The 16,600-nt window shown below is 48.5% G+C and overlaps 1 protein-coding gene across 5 annotated transcripts in view; it reads right to left on the bottom strand.

Moving 5' to 3' along the window:
- The window catches only part of LOC148515058 (asialoglycoprotein receptor 1-like), a 39,510-nt gene extending 23,180 nt beyond the window's left edge, over window positions 1-16,330 (bottom strand). Inside the window, exons 1-4 of one of the 5 annotated variants that reach the window (XM_088480533.1) lie at window positions 16,250-16,330; window positions 5,364-5,424; window positions 5,169-5,285; window positions 397-489 (exon numbers count right to left, since the gene is read on the bottom strand). In XM_088480533.1, the coding sequence (XP_088336659.1) occupies window positions 397-489; window positions 5,169-5,285; window positions 5,364-5,421 (268 nt within the window). In that variant the 5' untranslated portion in view covers window positions 5,422-5,424; window positions 16,250-16,330. Of the gene's footprint in view, window positions 1-396; window positions 490-5,168; window positions 5,286-5,363; window positions 5,425-12,183; window positions 12,240-16,186 lie in introns of those variants that run through there. The other 4 variants (XM_088480534.1, XM_088480532.1, XM_088480535.1 and 1 more) reach the window with 4 other exon arrangements.
- Between the last annotated feature and the right edge of the window lie 270 nt (window positions 16,331-16,600).

Here is a 16,600-nt window from a genome sequence, read left to right as displayed (position 1 = left end):
TCCTGATTCCACTTCCTGATTCCACTCCCTCCTCATGATTCCACAACTGAATCCACTCCCTCCTCCTGATTCTACTCCTTGATTCCACTTCCTCCTCCTGATTCCAGTTCCTCCTCCCGATTCCACTCCTGATTCCACTCCCTCCTCCTGATTCCACTCCCTCCTCCTGATTCCACTTCCTCCTCCTGATTCCACTCCGTGATTCCACTCCCTCATCCTGATTCCACTCCCGCCTCCTAATTCCACTTCCTCCTCCTGATTCCACTCCCTGATTCCACTCTCTCCTCTCGATTCTACTTCCTTCTTCGATGCCATCTACCCCATTTTCCTTTCCTCTCTTATCTAATCTCCCTCCTTCCTGCAAGTAGTTCCAGGTGTATTTGCCTTCTTTCTTACCATTTTTCTGAGATTGTCGCTCATCTGTTGATCTCACATCAGGGTCACAAATTTGGGAAGCGAGAAGTTTCTCCAATTCCTTTTCACGGAAATCTATTTTGGAAATGAGTCTCTTCAGCAAGTAGGATGACTGATTAATATGACATACTAAGCCGGTGATAATAGTTAGAAAAACTATAGAGTGCCTGCTGTGAGAGATAACATGCCTGACATAAAATGAGATATACTAATGTCTGTATGCAACAACGTGACCAGATTATCCTACTGGGCCGATATCATTGTGACACCAGATCATACTGTATGTAACCGATGCGGAGATCACATCACAAATGGGAGGGACCAAGTTTGATCGATTTGTCACAATTTGGTCCTATTGAATGGTTTGAATTGTTTTCCTAATTCATGTACAAAATAGTCCATGTGTGAGAAGAACACCATAAATATACATTCCGATAAAGAGCTGAGTATAGGAACAAATAACTGACTGGTGTCTGGTTCTGAGTCCTTCACATCTGCGGCTGCTTTTCCGTTTGTCTGCGGCATCCTACCAAAGCTAATGCGAGATTCCTCTTGTGTATACTGCAAATCCTGCAACTGCATGTGGGGGTCTATCCCAGCCACAGTAGTGACCATCACTTGTATCTGGACTTGCACCAGCCCCAAGCTGGAAGATAAATATCCATCTAAAGCATTCACCCCATCCTGTCCACATTGTACGATTGAGCAAGGAAGTCATCTTATTTACCCATGACTCTCCCACTAGACAGAACAGTTCTGTTTGCTCTAAAGGTCACCACCCAGACACCATCCAGTCACCACCCAAACACCATCCAGTCACCGCCCAGACACCATCCAGTTACTACCCAGACACCATCCAGTCACCACCCAAAAAACATCCAGTAACTATCTGGTAACCACCTATACACCATCCAGTCACAACCCAGCAACCACCCAGTCCCCAGCCAGTCACCACCCAGTCACCACCCAGACACCACCCAGTCACCACCCAGACACCAACCAGTCCACATCCAGTTACTACCTAGACACCATCCAGTCACCACCCAGACACCATCAAGTAACTATCTGGTCACCACCTATACACCATCCAGTCACCACCCAGCAACCACCCAGTCATCACCCATACACTACCCAGACACCACCCAGACACCAACCAGTTACCATCCAGTAACCATCCAGTCACCAGCCAGACACCATCCAGTCACCACCCAGGCACCAACCAGTCCACATCTAGTTACCATCCAATCACCACCCAGACACCATCCAGTCACCAACCAGACCACATCCATTTCACATCCAGTCACCAACCAGACACCATCCAGTCACAAACCAGACACCATCCAGTCACCACCCAGACACCATCCAGTCACCAACCAGACACCATCCATTTCACATCCAGTCACCAAACAGACACCACCCAAACACCATCTAGTCATCACCCAGACACAACCCAGACACCATCCAGTCACCACCCAAACACCATCTAGTCACCACCCAAATGACATCCAGCCACCACCCAGTCACCACCCAAACACCATCCAGTCACCACCCAATCACCATTCATTCACCGCCCAGATACCATCCAGTTACTACCCAGACACCATCCAGTCACCACCCAAAAAACATCCAGTAACTATCGGGTCACCACCTATATACCATCCAGTCACCACCCAGTCACCACCCATACACCACCCAGACACCATCCAGTCACCACCCAGACACCATCTAGTACACATCCAGTCACCACCCAGACACCAACCAGTCGCCACCAAGACACCATCCAGTAACTATCTGGTCACCATCTATACACCACCCAGTCACCACCCAGTCACCACCCATATACTACCCAGACACCACCCTGACACCATCCAGTCACCACCCAGATACCAACCAGTCCACATCCAGTTACCATCCAATCACCACCCAGACACCATACAGTGCACATTAAGTCACCAACCAGTCACCACCCAGACACCAACCAGTTCACATCCAGTTACCATCCAATCACCACCCAGATACCAACCAGACACCATCCAGTCCACATCCAGACACCAACCAGTCCACATCCAGTTACCATCCAATCACCACCCTGACACCATCCAGTCACCACCCAGACACCATCTAGTCCACATCCAGTCACCACCCAGACACCAACCAGTCCACATCCAGTTACTACCTAGACACCATCCAGTCACCACCCAGACACCATCCAGTAACTATCTGGTCACCACCTATACAGCTACCACCCAGTCACCACCCATACACTACCCAGACACCACCCAGACACCATCCAGTCACCACCCAGACACCAACCAGTTCACATCCAGTTACCATCCAATCACCAAGCAGACACCATCCAGTCACCACCCAGACACCAACCAGACACCAACCAGTCCACATCCAGACACCATCCGGTCACCACCCAGACACCAACCAGTCCACATCCAGTTACCATCCAATCACCACCCAGACACCATACAGTGCACATCCAGTCACCGCCCAGACACCAACCTGTCCACATCCAGTTACCATCCAATCACCACCCAGACACCATCCAGTCCACATCCAGTCATCACCCAGACACCATCCAGTCACCACCCAGACACCATCCAGTCACCACCCAGACACCATCCAGTCACCACCTATACACCAACCAGTTCACATCCAGTCACCACCCAGACACCATCCAGTCACCACCCAAACACCATCTAGTCATCACCCAGTCACCACCCAGACATCATCCAGTCACCACCCAAACACCATCTAGTCAGCACCCAGTCATCACCCAGTCACAAACTAGACACCACCCAAACACCATCTAGTCATCACCCAGTCACCATCCAGTCACCACCCAGACACCATCCTGTCACCACCCAAACACCAACTAGTCACCACCCAAATGCCATCCAGTCACCACCCAGTCACCACCCAAACACCATCCAGTCACCACCCAAACACCATCCAGTCACCACCCAGACACCATCCAGTTACTACCCAGACACCATCCAGTCACCACTCAAAAAACATCCAGTAACTATCTGGTCACCACCTATACACCACCCAATCACAACCCAGCAACCACCCAGTCACAACCATACACCACATCTAGTTACCATCCAATCACCACCCAGACACCATCCAGTCACCAACCAGACCACATCCATTTCACATTCAGTCACCAACCAGACACCATCCAGTCACAAACCAGACACCATCCAGTCACCACCCAGACATCATCCAGTCACCAACCAGATACCATCCATTTCACATCCAGTCACCAAACAGACACCACCCAAACACCATCTAGTCATCACCCAGACACAACCCAGACACCATCCAGTCACCACCCAAACACCATCTAGTCACCATCCAGACACCAACCAGTCCACATCCAGACACCATCCGGTCACCACCCAGACACCAACCAGTCCACATCCAGTTACCATCCAATCACCACCCAGACACCATACAGTGCACATCCAGTCACCGCCCAGACACCAACCTGTCCACATCCAGTTACCATCCAATCACCACCCAGACACCATCCAGTCACCACCCAGACATCAACCAGACATCATCCAGTCACCACCCAAACACCATCTAGTCAGCACCCAGTCATCACCCAGTCACAAACTAGACACCACCCAAACACCATCTAGTCATCACCCAGTCACCATCCAGTCACCACCCAGACACCATCCAGTCACCACCCAAACACCAACTAGTCACCACCCAAATGCCATCCAGTCACCACCCAGTCACCACCCAAACACCATCCAGTCAACACCCAAACACCATCCAGTCACCACCCAGACACCATCCAGTTACTACCCAGACACCATCCAGTCACCACTCAAAAAACATCCAGTAACTATCTGGTCACCACCTATACACCACCCAATCACAACCCAGCAACCACCCAGTCACAACCATACACCACCCAGTCACCATCCAGTCACCACCCAGACACCATCTAGTCCACATCCAGTCACCACCCAAACACCAGCCAGTCACCACCCAGACACCAACCAGTCCACATCCAGTTACTACCTAGACACCATCCAGTCACCACCCAGACACCATCCAGTAACTATCTGGTCACCACCTATACACCATCCAGTCACCACCCAGCAATCATCCAGTCACCACCCAGACACCAACCAGTCCACATCCAGTTACCATCCAATCATCACCCAGACACCATACAGGGCACATCCAGTGACCACCCAGTCACCAACCAGTCACCACCCAGACACCAACCAGTCCACATCCAGTTACCATCCAATCACCACCCAGACACCATCCAGTCCACATCCAGTCACCACCCAGACACCATCCAGTCACCACCCAGACACCAACCAGTCCACATCCAGTTACCAACCAGTCACCACCCAGACACCATTCAGTCACCACCCAGACACCATCCAGTCGCCACCCAGACACCATCCAGTCCACATCCAGTCACCACTCAAACACCATCCAGTCACCACCCAGACACCATCCAGTCACCACCCAAACACCATCCAGTCACCATCACAGACACCATCCAGTCACCATCACAGACAAAGTGCTAAGAAAACTTTCTAGATTATTGGGAATTTAAATGTTTTTGTTTTTAGTGATGAGGCTGGGCATGGTGGACAAGTTCTTCTCCATTGGCTATGGCTGTAACTGCCCACTATTGGTAAGGACACCCAGCGAATGTTGAGGTTGGAAAGTATGTATATGCTCTATGTAAGTATCTGGTAACTCACTTCTGTTGGTCACAGTGATTATGATGTTCAGGGTGATCAGTGCAATGCATACACATAAGAGAAGGCCAAAGAGACGTGAGGAAAAGGGACGGTGACACCACTGGGTCATTCTGCTGACTAGATGGAGTACAATAATATATAGATTAGACATTGTAAAAGATATCAGGTTCACCCCATCACATATTTCATCATTACCTGCTCCGCCATCTTCCTTTAGATTGAATCTCTCTAAGTCACTGTCATCCATTCCCATCACCTAGAAGAAAATGAGATGAGGAGCTTTTCCATAGTGACCAATAATGTCTGACACTAGGCAGTATAAAGAGATTAGAAGTCTCCAAGGGATTGTGCAACCAGGGGTACCGCAATGGGTGCTGGATGAGGGCAGAGGGAGAGATGGCCATTGAGAATAGTTTGCAAATGATGGTTGATGTTTTAGCTGGTGAAGGGGGCACAGATCTTATCTCCATCCCCTGAGACCCTTCCATCTTTCCTGTTTGGCCTGCAGCCAGCTGTGCAGCAAAAACAGGGATGTCCATTCATGGATGAACAGACCATCAATGTTTAACATGTCCATAATATCCCCTAGACTTTGGATTGCCTGGGAGACAAGACCACATCCCCTCCCTCACTCCATCAAAAAAAATTACCTTAATGACTGGGCCATTGTAGTCACACCCCAGCATTTTGTAGGATAAGGCCCCTCCTACATATGTCACATGACTCTAAAAGTGTTGCATGATGTATGTATTGCAATACTGGTAGATGTTCTGCTGAAAGATGTCCTGTCACTATAAGACAGTTCCCTGTGTTGGGAGGGACACTATAAATAAGCATGTTGTGTATGGGTTAGTAGGAATTATAACATTATAATCAGAATATAAAGTTATTTTGCAAAAAATTGGATTTATGTAATGTGCATTATAACTAATGTATGCAATAATTCTATCATATAATATAACAGCAATGGTTAAATCATTCCCATGGGGGAAATAATGACATTTACAGGCTGAGGTAGAGGAGCACACTGACTGTATATAGTATATATACGGACACAGCCACCCGATGCTGGAAGTACTGTGCATGTGTCCTCCTAGTTACCACATGGAGACACACAACCAATCTGGAAGCAAGAGCTGTGGTTTTCAATTGGTGTTCCTGAGAGGGAACATGGTGTGGCTAGCCAGACGTGGGCATGTCGTGGGCGTGTTGCTGTCAGCTGATGCCTCTAAAGACACAGTAGCACTGACACATCATGCCATGTTCAGATGGAGAATTGCACCTGGGAAAGGGCTGGTGCAAGCTTTCAATGGAGCGACTTATGGTGAAGAGATGGTGCATGAATAGATGCTCTACCTCCCCTGACTCCCCTGCCTGCACGTCTCTGGAGGATTACATCTGGAAAGTGGCCATGGTGTCATGAATTACATCTGGAAAGTGACCACGGTGTCATGGATTACATCTGGAAAGTGGCCTCGGTGTCATGGATTACATCTGGAAAGTGGCCTCTGTGTCATGGATTACATCTGGAAGTGGCCACGGTGTCATGGATTACATCTGGAAAGTGGCCTCGGTGTCATGGATTACATTTGGAAAGTGGCCTCGGTGTCATGGATTACATTTGGAAAGTGGCCTCGGTGTCATGGATTACATTTGGAAAGTAGCCTCGGTGTCATGGATTACATCTGGAAAGTGGCCTCGGTGTCATGGATTACATCTGGAAAGTGGCCTCGGTGTCATGGATTACATCTGGAAAGTGGCCTCGGTGTCAAGGATTACATTTGGAAAGAGGCCTCGGTGTCATGGATTACATCTGGAAAGTGGCCTCGGTGTCATGGATTACATTTGGAAAGTGGCCTCGGTGTCATGGATTACATTTGGAAAGTGGCCTCGGTGTCATGGATTACATTTGGAAAGTGGCCTCGGTGTCATGGATTACATCTGGAAAGTTGGCTCGGTGTCATGGATTACATCTGGAAAGTTGGCTCGGTGTCATGGATTACATCTGGAAAGTGGCCTCGGTGTCATGGAGTACATCTGGAAAGTGGCCTCGGTGTAATGGATTTTTTAAAGGTTTATTATTAATAAAAAATCAATGCAGTGCCCCCTGTAGTGCCCCTTAGCCCATTATGCAGTGTCCCTGAATTTGTGCCCATTAAGGAATGCCCAATATGCAGTGCTCTAGCAGTGCCCCTTATGCAGAGCCCCCAGTAATGCCCCTTATGTTGTGCTCTAGTAATGTCCCTAGCAGTGCCCCTAGTAGTGCCCCTTATGCAGAGCCTCCAGTAATGCCCCTAGTAGAGCTCCCCATAGTGCCCCTTTATGCAGAGTCCCCAGTAATGCCCCTTACGCAGAGCCCCCATTTATGTCCATAGTAGTGCCCCTTATGATGAGCCCCCAGTAATGCCCCTTATGCAGAGCCCCTTATGTTGTGCCCATTATGCTGTGCCCCCTCCTAGTATAGAACAGGCCCCACTCACCTGTGCAGTAATTACCTTTATTCACGATGGCCACTGGGCACCACTCCAGTCCATGATGTCTTCACTCCCTCCATCCCACGTAGACGCTGCCGCTGACTGGATCTATTTAGATCCAGAGTGGCAGATGCAGGCTCCTCTTATCGTAGGAGACGCGGGTGACGTCATGATGTCACCCTCGCGCTGCATCACTGGGAACGCTGGCCTCTGAAGCGATCATAAGCTTCTGATCACTTTGGAGACCAGCGTTGCCAGCTTTATATAGAGGAAACACTGCCTGATCAGAGCTGAGCTCCATCGTGGCAGGGGTGTGGGCCGTATATTATATATATATGTGAGCCCACACTGTCAGGCTGCATAAAATGTTTATTCGGGCCACATGTTTGACAACCCTGGTGTACAGGGACCGGCAAGTCATTTCCTGAAAAACACTTTCCTGCAGTCATTGGACTAAAAGGAGAAAGGTCTTTTTACATTCACAGTACATTCATCCCCGAACTGGCAACCAGGACTACCGAGCCACTGGCAGATAATTACCTATGAAACCTTGTTTATCAGGGGTATTCTGGGCATATGTTTAATTCAGTGTCTGGTTATCAAACCTGCACAACGAGCCTGACGGCAGCTGCGATGACTTCTCCTTCCTGTTAGCTGTGAATACAACATCTTCCTATTTCTGTGGTTTGTACAGTAAGAAATAGATCTGTTTGGTGACCGCAGAGGGTGGAGGGGATTTATTAATATGTTACAGGAATTGTAAGATTTAGACGGATCTGCATTTCACAATTTCAATTAGTTTTTGTAAGATTTTGTAAGTCCATGAAATCAGCAACAGATGGGCCAGAACATGATGAGCCGTAACCCCCACCACACTCCGCACAGTATGGAAGATAATGCTGCTGCCACCTCGCATAAATGTCCTGTAAATTGTTAAAATAAAAAATATGAATCACTCTCTCAGGTGACCCAGTGAGGTTTGGGATGAAGCCTGCAGCACGTTCTCACTGCTCCAGTTCCTACAGGACTTTTTCATGTAACTACTGTACATGGAATCCCTATGGCTGAATCTTCTCTATTCTGGAATGTTGTGTGATATCGGGAAAGAGAGCTGTGTAGCCAGGGTATTTCTGTATGGAGGTATATATGAGGTATATATATATATGAGGTACAGTGTATATGAATGCTCAGAGACCTGTTAGAGAACCCCATGGGTCTTGCACAAACTAACCCAGCAGGAAACACACACCGAGCAGAAGATGAGATGTAACTAGGGCTCGACGCCAGAGTTTCTGAGGTTGGGCAGGAGGTGCTCATTCTGTTGGCCATACTGTACATGAGAATAAGCTCCAGAGTATCTGAGCCATACCTGGTCTCTAAACACCTGAAACACTGTAAGTGGTGTCATTGGAAAGTGATGGTACCTACCATTTCAACATGATCATATTCAGTCAGTTCCTCTCTATTGTTGCTTCTCCATGGAGACACCAGGAAGCTTCACATTATCTGATGCAAATGATAATGTAAGGGAAGTGCGCTGGGATGACCAGAAGAAGAAGCTGGAGAGTGTGCATTCTCTGAGGCAAAGTATGCTGCCCGCTTACCAGGTCTCATCAAACACGAAGGAAAGAAGGACCTGGGCGGTGCATGAGATGCTCCAGACATCTTGCAGTCCATGCGCTGTCTTTGTCATCATAGTTTGGGAAGACTCATTTCGACTGGATCAAAATATAATCCACGGGCTACTGGTAGATAACACTGACCATATAGAGTCTAGAAGAGTCAGCATTCATCTCCCTATTTTGTCTGTATGAGTTTATGGTCATGTCTTTTGGGATAAAGAATGCATTTGCCACCTTCCAGCGCTTGGCGGACCACCTTCTGGACCTGTTTGAAGGCTTTGCTCAAGCAATATGGCCCTTTATAGTCAAATGTATGGCAAGTGTTAAGGGAGATTAGGGTCTAACAATCAGGACAGACAAGTACCAAATGATGACATCAGAGAGGCAGACAAGTACCTGATGATGACATCAGAGAGGCAGACAAGGACCAGATGATGACATGAGAGGCAGACAAGGACCTGATGATGACATAAGAGAGGCAGACAAGTACCTGATGATGACATGAGAGAGGCAGACAAGTACCTGATGATGACATGAGAGAGGCAGACAAGTACCAAATGATGACATGAGAGGCAGACAAGGACCTGATGATGACATCAGAGAGGCAGACAAGGACCTGATGATGATATCAGAGAGGCAGACAAGTACCTGATGATGACATCAGAGAGGCAGACAAGAACCAGATGATGACATCAGAGAGGCAGACAAGAACCAGATGATGACATCAGAGAGGCAGACAAGGACCTGATGATGACATCAGAGAGGCAGACAAGGACCTGATGATGACATCAGAGAGGCAGACAAGTACCAAATGATGATATCAGAGAGGCAGACAAGGACCTGATGATGACATCAGAGAGAAACACAAGTACCAGATGATGACATGAGAGATGCAGAATATGGTTCAATTTGTAACTGGCCCAAGCCCACAAACTGGCATTCTTGGTAATGAAGGGTAGTACCAACAGTTTAAAGCCTTGTTTTGTGTCATGGCCAATTCCCAGACAGTCATCACCCAAACATGACTTTCCGAGGTGATGGGCCAGACACTGACTTGAGAACTGACATTCCTGTCTTTGAACAAGGACCTGGTGAGTGCTCCAGAACTGCTGCCATCAATTTATTATAAGCATGGAGCGGTACTGAGCCAGGATGGGCTGGAGGGAGATGTGGTATGCCACAATTGGTTACTGTGTGGGTTGTATGACCTATTTGTATGAGTAGCACTTACTGTGGCTGCAGCTCACCTCAGGGGAGAATGGCTATGGTGAAGGTGAAGGAGCTTTGCTCTTCATATTTTGATGCAGGGAAAGTTCCACAGATGGATGATCCCAGCAGATTAAGCTGGATCCTCCTGGAGACCTTCAGTGACAATGTGACCAAGAGCCAAATCATGGGGAAATAGAACACCAGTGGTGAGGTATATTTTATTTATGGTCTCAGTGTTTCTGGTATAAAGGAGAAAAGTATGAAAAAAAGTCTACACACATTTTCATTAATAAAGTGCTCAGTCTGGGGGAAGGAGGAAAATCGGGCTCCCGCTCATGTGCCAGTTCATGGGAAGTAAAGTCCTTTGGGCCGGAAAACCACTGACCTATGGGGGTACTGTATAGTGGAGCAAGCTTCTGCACTTCAGAATCATCTGGAAGCCACAGAATGGAAGCAGAGGGGCTTCTAACGGCCCCTCTGGTGCATATCCACTTAGCGATTAAACAGGCCTATTGAATGATAATGACATCGTTATCGTTCAATCGTTTGTTAATCGCTCGTAAATCGGCCATGTAAATGTTGAAAACGACCAGCGATGTGCACGCTCGCAGGTTGTTTTTGACATCTATCATTGCTCGTATATACTGGTCAACCTAACGATGACATCAGGTTGCCCATGTTCGGGGATGATTGATGAGCCTACACTGAACGACTCAACATTCAGCATAGGCGCATCACAGACTGTGAAATGACTACACGATTACAATGTCATAATTGTGCGCTCGTTTCTGTGTCTATTAGTGGATACGCACATCAGAGACAAAAGGTGCTGGAGGCACCCTAACACTCTCTCAAATTACCATCCTATCTCCCAGCTCCCATGCCCCTCCAAGCTACTTGAGAGACTTGTCTACACTCGCCTCACACACTTTCTTAACTCACACAACTTATTGGACCCACTTCAGTCTGGCTTCTGTTCCCAGCACTCCACAGAGACAGCACTGACTAAGGTAGTAAATGATCTTGTCACTGCCAGGGCTAAAGGCCATTACTCCTAATTCTTCTAGATCTCTCTGCTGCTTGTTACACTGTGACCACTCTCTTCTCATACAAACATTACAATCCCCAGGTCTTAAGGACACAGCTCTTTCTTGGTTCTCTTCCTACCTATCTGATCGCTCTTTTACTGTTCGCTTTTCTGATTCTGCCTCCTCTTCGCTACCTCTATCAGTTGGAGACCACAAGGCTCAGTCTTAGGTCCTCTGCTATTCTCGATCTATATCACCTCTCTTGGCAAACTAATCGCTCTTTTGGATTTCAGTACCATCTGTATGCGGATGATACTCAAATCTACCTATCCTCTCCAGATTTATCACCATCTGTATTGGTCCGTGTCACTGAATATCTCTCTGCCATTTCATCTTGGATGTCATCTCGCCACCTGAAACTTAATATTTCTAAAACAGAATTAATTATATTTCCACCAGCCAATAGCAGTTAACAACCTGATATCTCTATTACTGTTGATAACTCGACCATCCACCCCACCCCACAAGCTCGCTGCCTAGGTGTCATCCTTGACTCTGAACTGTCCTTTGCTCCCCACATTCAATCTGTATCAAAATCATGTTACATACATCTAAAAAACATATACAAAATTCAACGATATCTCACACAAGACACTGCAAAAACTCTAATCCATGCACTTACTATTTCCCGCATTGACTATTGCAATAGTCTCCTTACTGGTCTTCCCAATAACAGGCTATCCCCACTACAATCCATTATGAATGCAGCTGTGAGGCTGATCTTCGTTGCCAAACATTCACCATCTGCTGCCCCGCTCTGTCAGTCCCTCCATTGGCTGCTGGTTTTCTACCGTATTCAATACAAAATACTTTCACTTACACATAAAGCTATTAACCAAACCACACCAACATACATCTCTTCACTCATCTCAAAATATCTCCTAACCCGACCTCTCCGCTCAGCACAAGATCTGCGTCTCTCATCCCTGCGCATTACTTGCTCTCATTCACGGTTACAGGACTTTCTTCGGGCTGCACCCACTCTATGGAATGCCTTACCATGCACAATAAGACTTTCATCTAGTCTCCAATCCTTCAAGCGTTCCCTGAAACTCACCTCTTCAGACAAGCTTATAAGATTTCAGAACCGCCTACATAACCTTCATAGCTTCCATATCTTATAACATCCCCTCTCACAGTCCACACAAAACCTCACATATTGTCTTTCTTTCGCCTCCTAAACTACACTGCAAATATCTTTCGATCCGGAATGTGTGTACATAATGATGTGCACTGATTACATAAAGCCTCTGCTTTGTGCTCTGCAGGAATGTGTGTATATAATGATGTGCACTGATTACATAAAGCCTCTGCTCTGTGCTCTGCAGGAATGTGTGTATATAATGATGTGCACTGATTACATAAAGCCTCTGCTCTGTGCTCTGCAGGAATGTTTGTTTAAAATGATGTGCACTGATTACATAAAGCCTCTGCTCTGTGCTCTGCAGGAAAGTTTGAAAAAACTGATGTGCACTGATTACATAAAGCCTCTGCTCTGTGCTCTGCAGGAAAGTTTGTATAAACTGATGTGCACTGATTACATAAAGCCTCTGCTCTGTGCTCTGCAGGAATGTGTGTAGAAAATGATGTGCACTGATTACATAAAGCCTCTGCTCTGTGCTCTGCAGGAAAGTTTGTATAAAATGATGTGCACTGATTACATAAAGCCTCTGCTCTGTGCTCTGTAGGAATGTTTGTATAAAATGATGTGCACTGACTACATAAAGCCTCTGCTCTGTGCTCTGTAGTAATGATTGTATAAACTGATGTGCACTGATTACATAAAGCCTCTGCTCTGTGCTCTGCAGGAAAGTTTGTATAAAATGATGTGCACTGATTACATAAAGCCTCTGCTCTGTGCTCTGCAGGAATGTTTGTATAAAATGATGTGCACTGATTACATAAAGCCTCTGCTCTGTGCTCTGCAGGAATGTTTGTATAAAATGATGTGCACTGATTACATAAAGCCTCTGTTCTGTGCTCTGCAGGAATATGTGTATAAACTGATGTGCACTGATTACATAAAGCCTCTGCTCTGTGCTCTGCAGGAATATGTGTATAAACTGATGTGCACTGATTACATAAAGCCTCTGCTCTGTGCTCTGCAGGAATGTTTGTATAAAATGATGTGCACTGATTACATAAAGCCTCTGCTCTGTGCTCTGCAGGAATATGTGTATAAAATGATGTGCACTGATTACATAAAGCCTCTGCTCTGTGCTCTGCAGGAATATGTGTATAAAATGATGTGCACTGATTACATAAAGCCTCTACTCTGTGCTCTGCAGGAATATTTGTATAAAATGACATGCACCTTTTTCTTCAGTGCACAATAATATAATAGGTGGTGTCCACTTAATTTATGCCAAGAGGGGAAAGATATTGAGGTGGTAGACAGTAGACAGTAGCTGTGCCCTCCATGGTGCTAGCCACACCCCCTGTGCACACCACATCCCCTCAGCATTGGTCACCCTTGGTCCCCAAATCAGTAGTCACACCCCCGCCGTGATGGTCACACCCCCTTTGGCAGCACAAATAGGTTTGTCAGAAAGGTCAGCTGCAGGCCCATGTGGACCTTAATCTGGCACTGCCTGCACCCATAGGTGACAGTACGGGGTGATCCAGATTTGCACTGCGAAAATGCACACAGCGTGACGTAACTTCATCGCACCCACCTACTCTAGTATGAAGAGGAGCTGAGGATGGAACGTGATGGCCGCAGCAGCCTCAGAGCAGAGAGAGGATGCTGCCAGCCAAGTGGACTTATATATACATGTTATACATTTATATTTATATATATATATCTATATATATTCTGGTTGAGACCTGAGTTAAGGGGGCCCTTAAAAATTTTGCAGTGGGGACAACAAAGTTCTAGTTATACCCCTGAAGCCACTACAACACTTACTTACCCCACTCCTGCCCCTCCCGGAATGCAGACAATAAGTGTAGGCAAATATAATGCAGAATCAGCCCATATTTACCCTGCATGGGAGGGGGGGGCTGCTCATTGATATTTGTGCAGTATCAAAAAGTCCTTACTTTAAGTCCTGGTGGACAGAGGTGACATTATTACTGGGCAGGGACTCGGGGATAGCAGGGACTCGGGGGTAGCAGGGACTCGGGGATAGCAGGGACTCGGGGGTAGCAAGGATTCGGGGGTAGCAAGGATTCGGGGGTAGCAGGGACTCGGGGGTAGCAGGGACTCGGGGGTAGCAGGGACTCCGGGGTAGTCGGGGGTAGCAGTGACTCGGGGATAGCAGGGACTCGGGGATAGCAGGGACTCGGGGATAGTAGGGGATAGCAGGGACTCGGGGGTAGCAGAGACTCGGGGATAGCAGGGACTCTGGGATAGCAGGGACTCGGGGGTAGCTGGGCCTCGGGGATAGCAGGGGCTCGGGGATAGCAGGGGCTCGGGGATAGCAGGGGCTCGGGGATTGCAGGGACTCGGGGGTAGCAGGGACTCTGGGGTAGCAGGGACTCGGGGGTAGCAAGGACTCGGGGGTAGCAGGGACTCGGGGATAGCAGGGACTCGGGGGTAGCAGGGACTCGGGGGTAGCAGGGACTCGGGGATAGTAGGGGATAGCAGGGACTCGGGGATAGCAGAGACTCGGGGATAGCAGGGTCTCGGGGATAGCAGGGACTCGGGAGTAGCAGGGACTCGGGGGTAGCAGGGACTCGGGGGTAGCAGGGACTCGGGTATAGCAGTGACTCGGGGGTAGCAGGGGCTCGGGGATAGCAGGGGCTCGGGGATAGCAGGGGCTCGGGGATTGCAGGGACTCGGGGGTAGCAGGGACTTGGGGGTAGCAGGGACTCGGGGTAGCAGGGACTCGGGGGTAGTAAGGACTCTGGGGTAGCAGGGGCCCAGGGATAGCAGGGACTCGTGGGTAGCAGGGACAGCAGGGACCTGGGGATAGCAGGGACTCGGGGGTTGCAGGGACTCGGGGATAGTAGGGACTCGGGGATAGCAGGGACTCGGGGACAGCAGGGGCTCGGGGATAGCAGGGACTCGGGGGTAGCAGGGACTCGGGGGTTGCAGGGACTCGGGGGTAGCAGGGACTCGGGGGTAGCAGGGACTCAGGGGTAGCAGGGACAGCAGGGACTCGGGGATAGCAGGGACTCGGGGATAGCAGGGGCTCGGGGGTAGCAGGGACTCGGGGATAGCAGGGGCTCGGGGGTAGCAGGGACTCAGGGATAGCAGGGGATAGCAGGGACTCAGGGATAGCAGGGGATAGCAGGGACTCGGGGATAGCAGGGACTCAGGGATAGCAGGGACTATGGGATAGCAGGGACTCAGGGATAGCAGGGACTCGGGAATAGCAGGGATTCTGGGATAGCAGGGACTCATTGATAGCAGGGACTCGGGGATAGCAGGGACTCGGGGATAGCAGGGACTCGGGGATAGCAGGGACTCAGGGATAGCAGGGGATAGCAGGGACTCAGGGATAGCAGGGACTCGGGGATAGCAGGGACTCGGGGATAGCAGGGAATTGGGGGTAGCAGGGACTCTGGGATAGCAGGGACTCAGGGATAGCAGGGACTCGGGGATAGCAGGGACTGGCTTTCCCAAGTTACTATTGTTAGCCTATTTATTTATCCCCAGTGGCTTCCTACTAATTACTAACCTTCCTCAATGACCCCCAGAATGTGATCCCACCACCAACAAGACACCGAGGGATCTGACTTACGTTCTCCTGTGTGGATTGTTCCGTGACAATGGTGGGAGCAGAGAGCAGAGGAACGTTGGCCAGGGGCCATCCCAATCTCAGTTCCTGCTGCCTCCACGTCCCCCCAGAGTTGCACAATTACATATTACCAGGAAATTACTAACCACAGAGTCAGAGAGAATAAATCCTGTATCTCCCCCCTCACACTATACATTATGGGGATATAACCACCGAGCCACAGCTCTGATACTAATATATATATAATATAACCACCGAGCCACAGCTCTGATACTATATATATATATATATACCCACCGAGCTACAGCTCTGATACTATATATATATATATATATAACCACCGAGCCACAGCTC

This window comes from Taudactylus pleione, unplaced genomic scaffold (assembly GCF_031769625.1).
Source record: "Taudactylus pleione unplaced genomic scaffold, aTauple2 ptg000255l, whole genome shotgun sequence".
In the NCBI taxonomy this organism is placed as follows: Eukaryota; Metazoa; Chordata; class Amphibia; order Anura; family Myobatrachidae; genus Taudactylus; species Taudactylus pleione.
The sequence above is the reverse complement of the archived record's forward strand: the minus strand, read 5'-3'. Positions and strand labels throughout refer to the sequence as shown.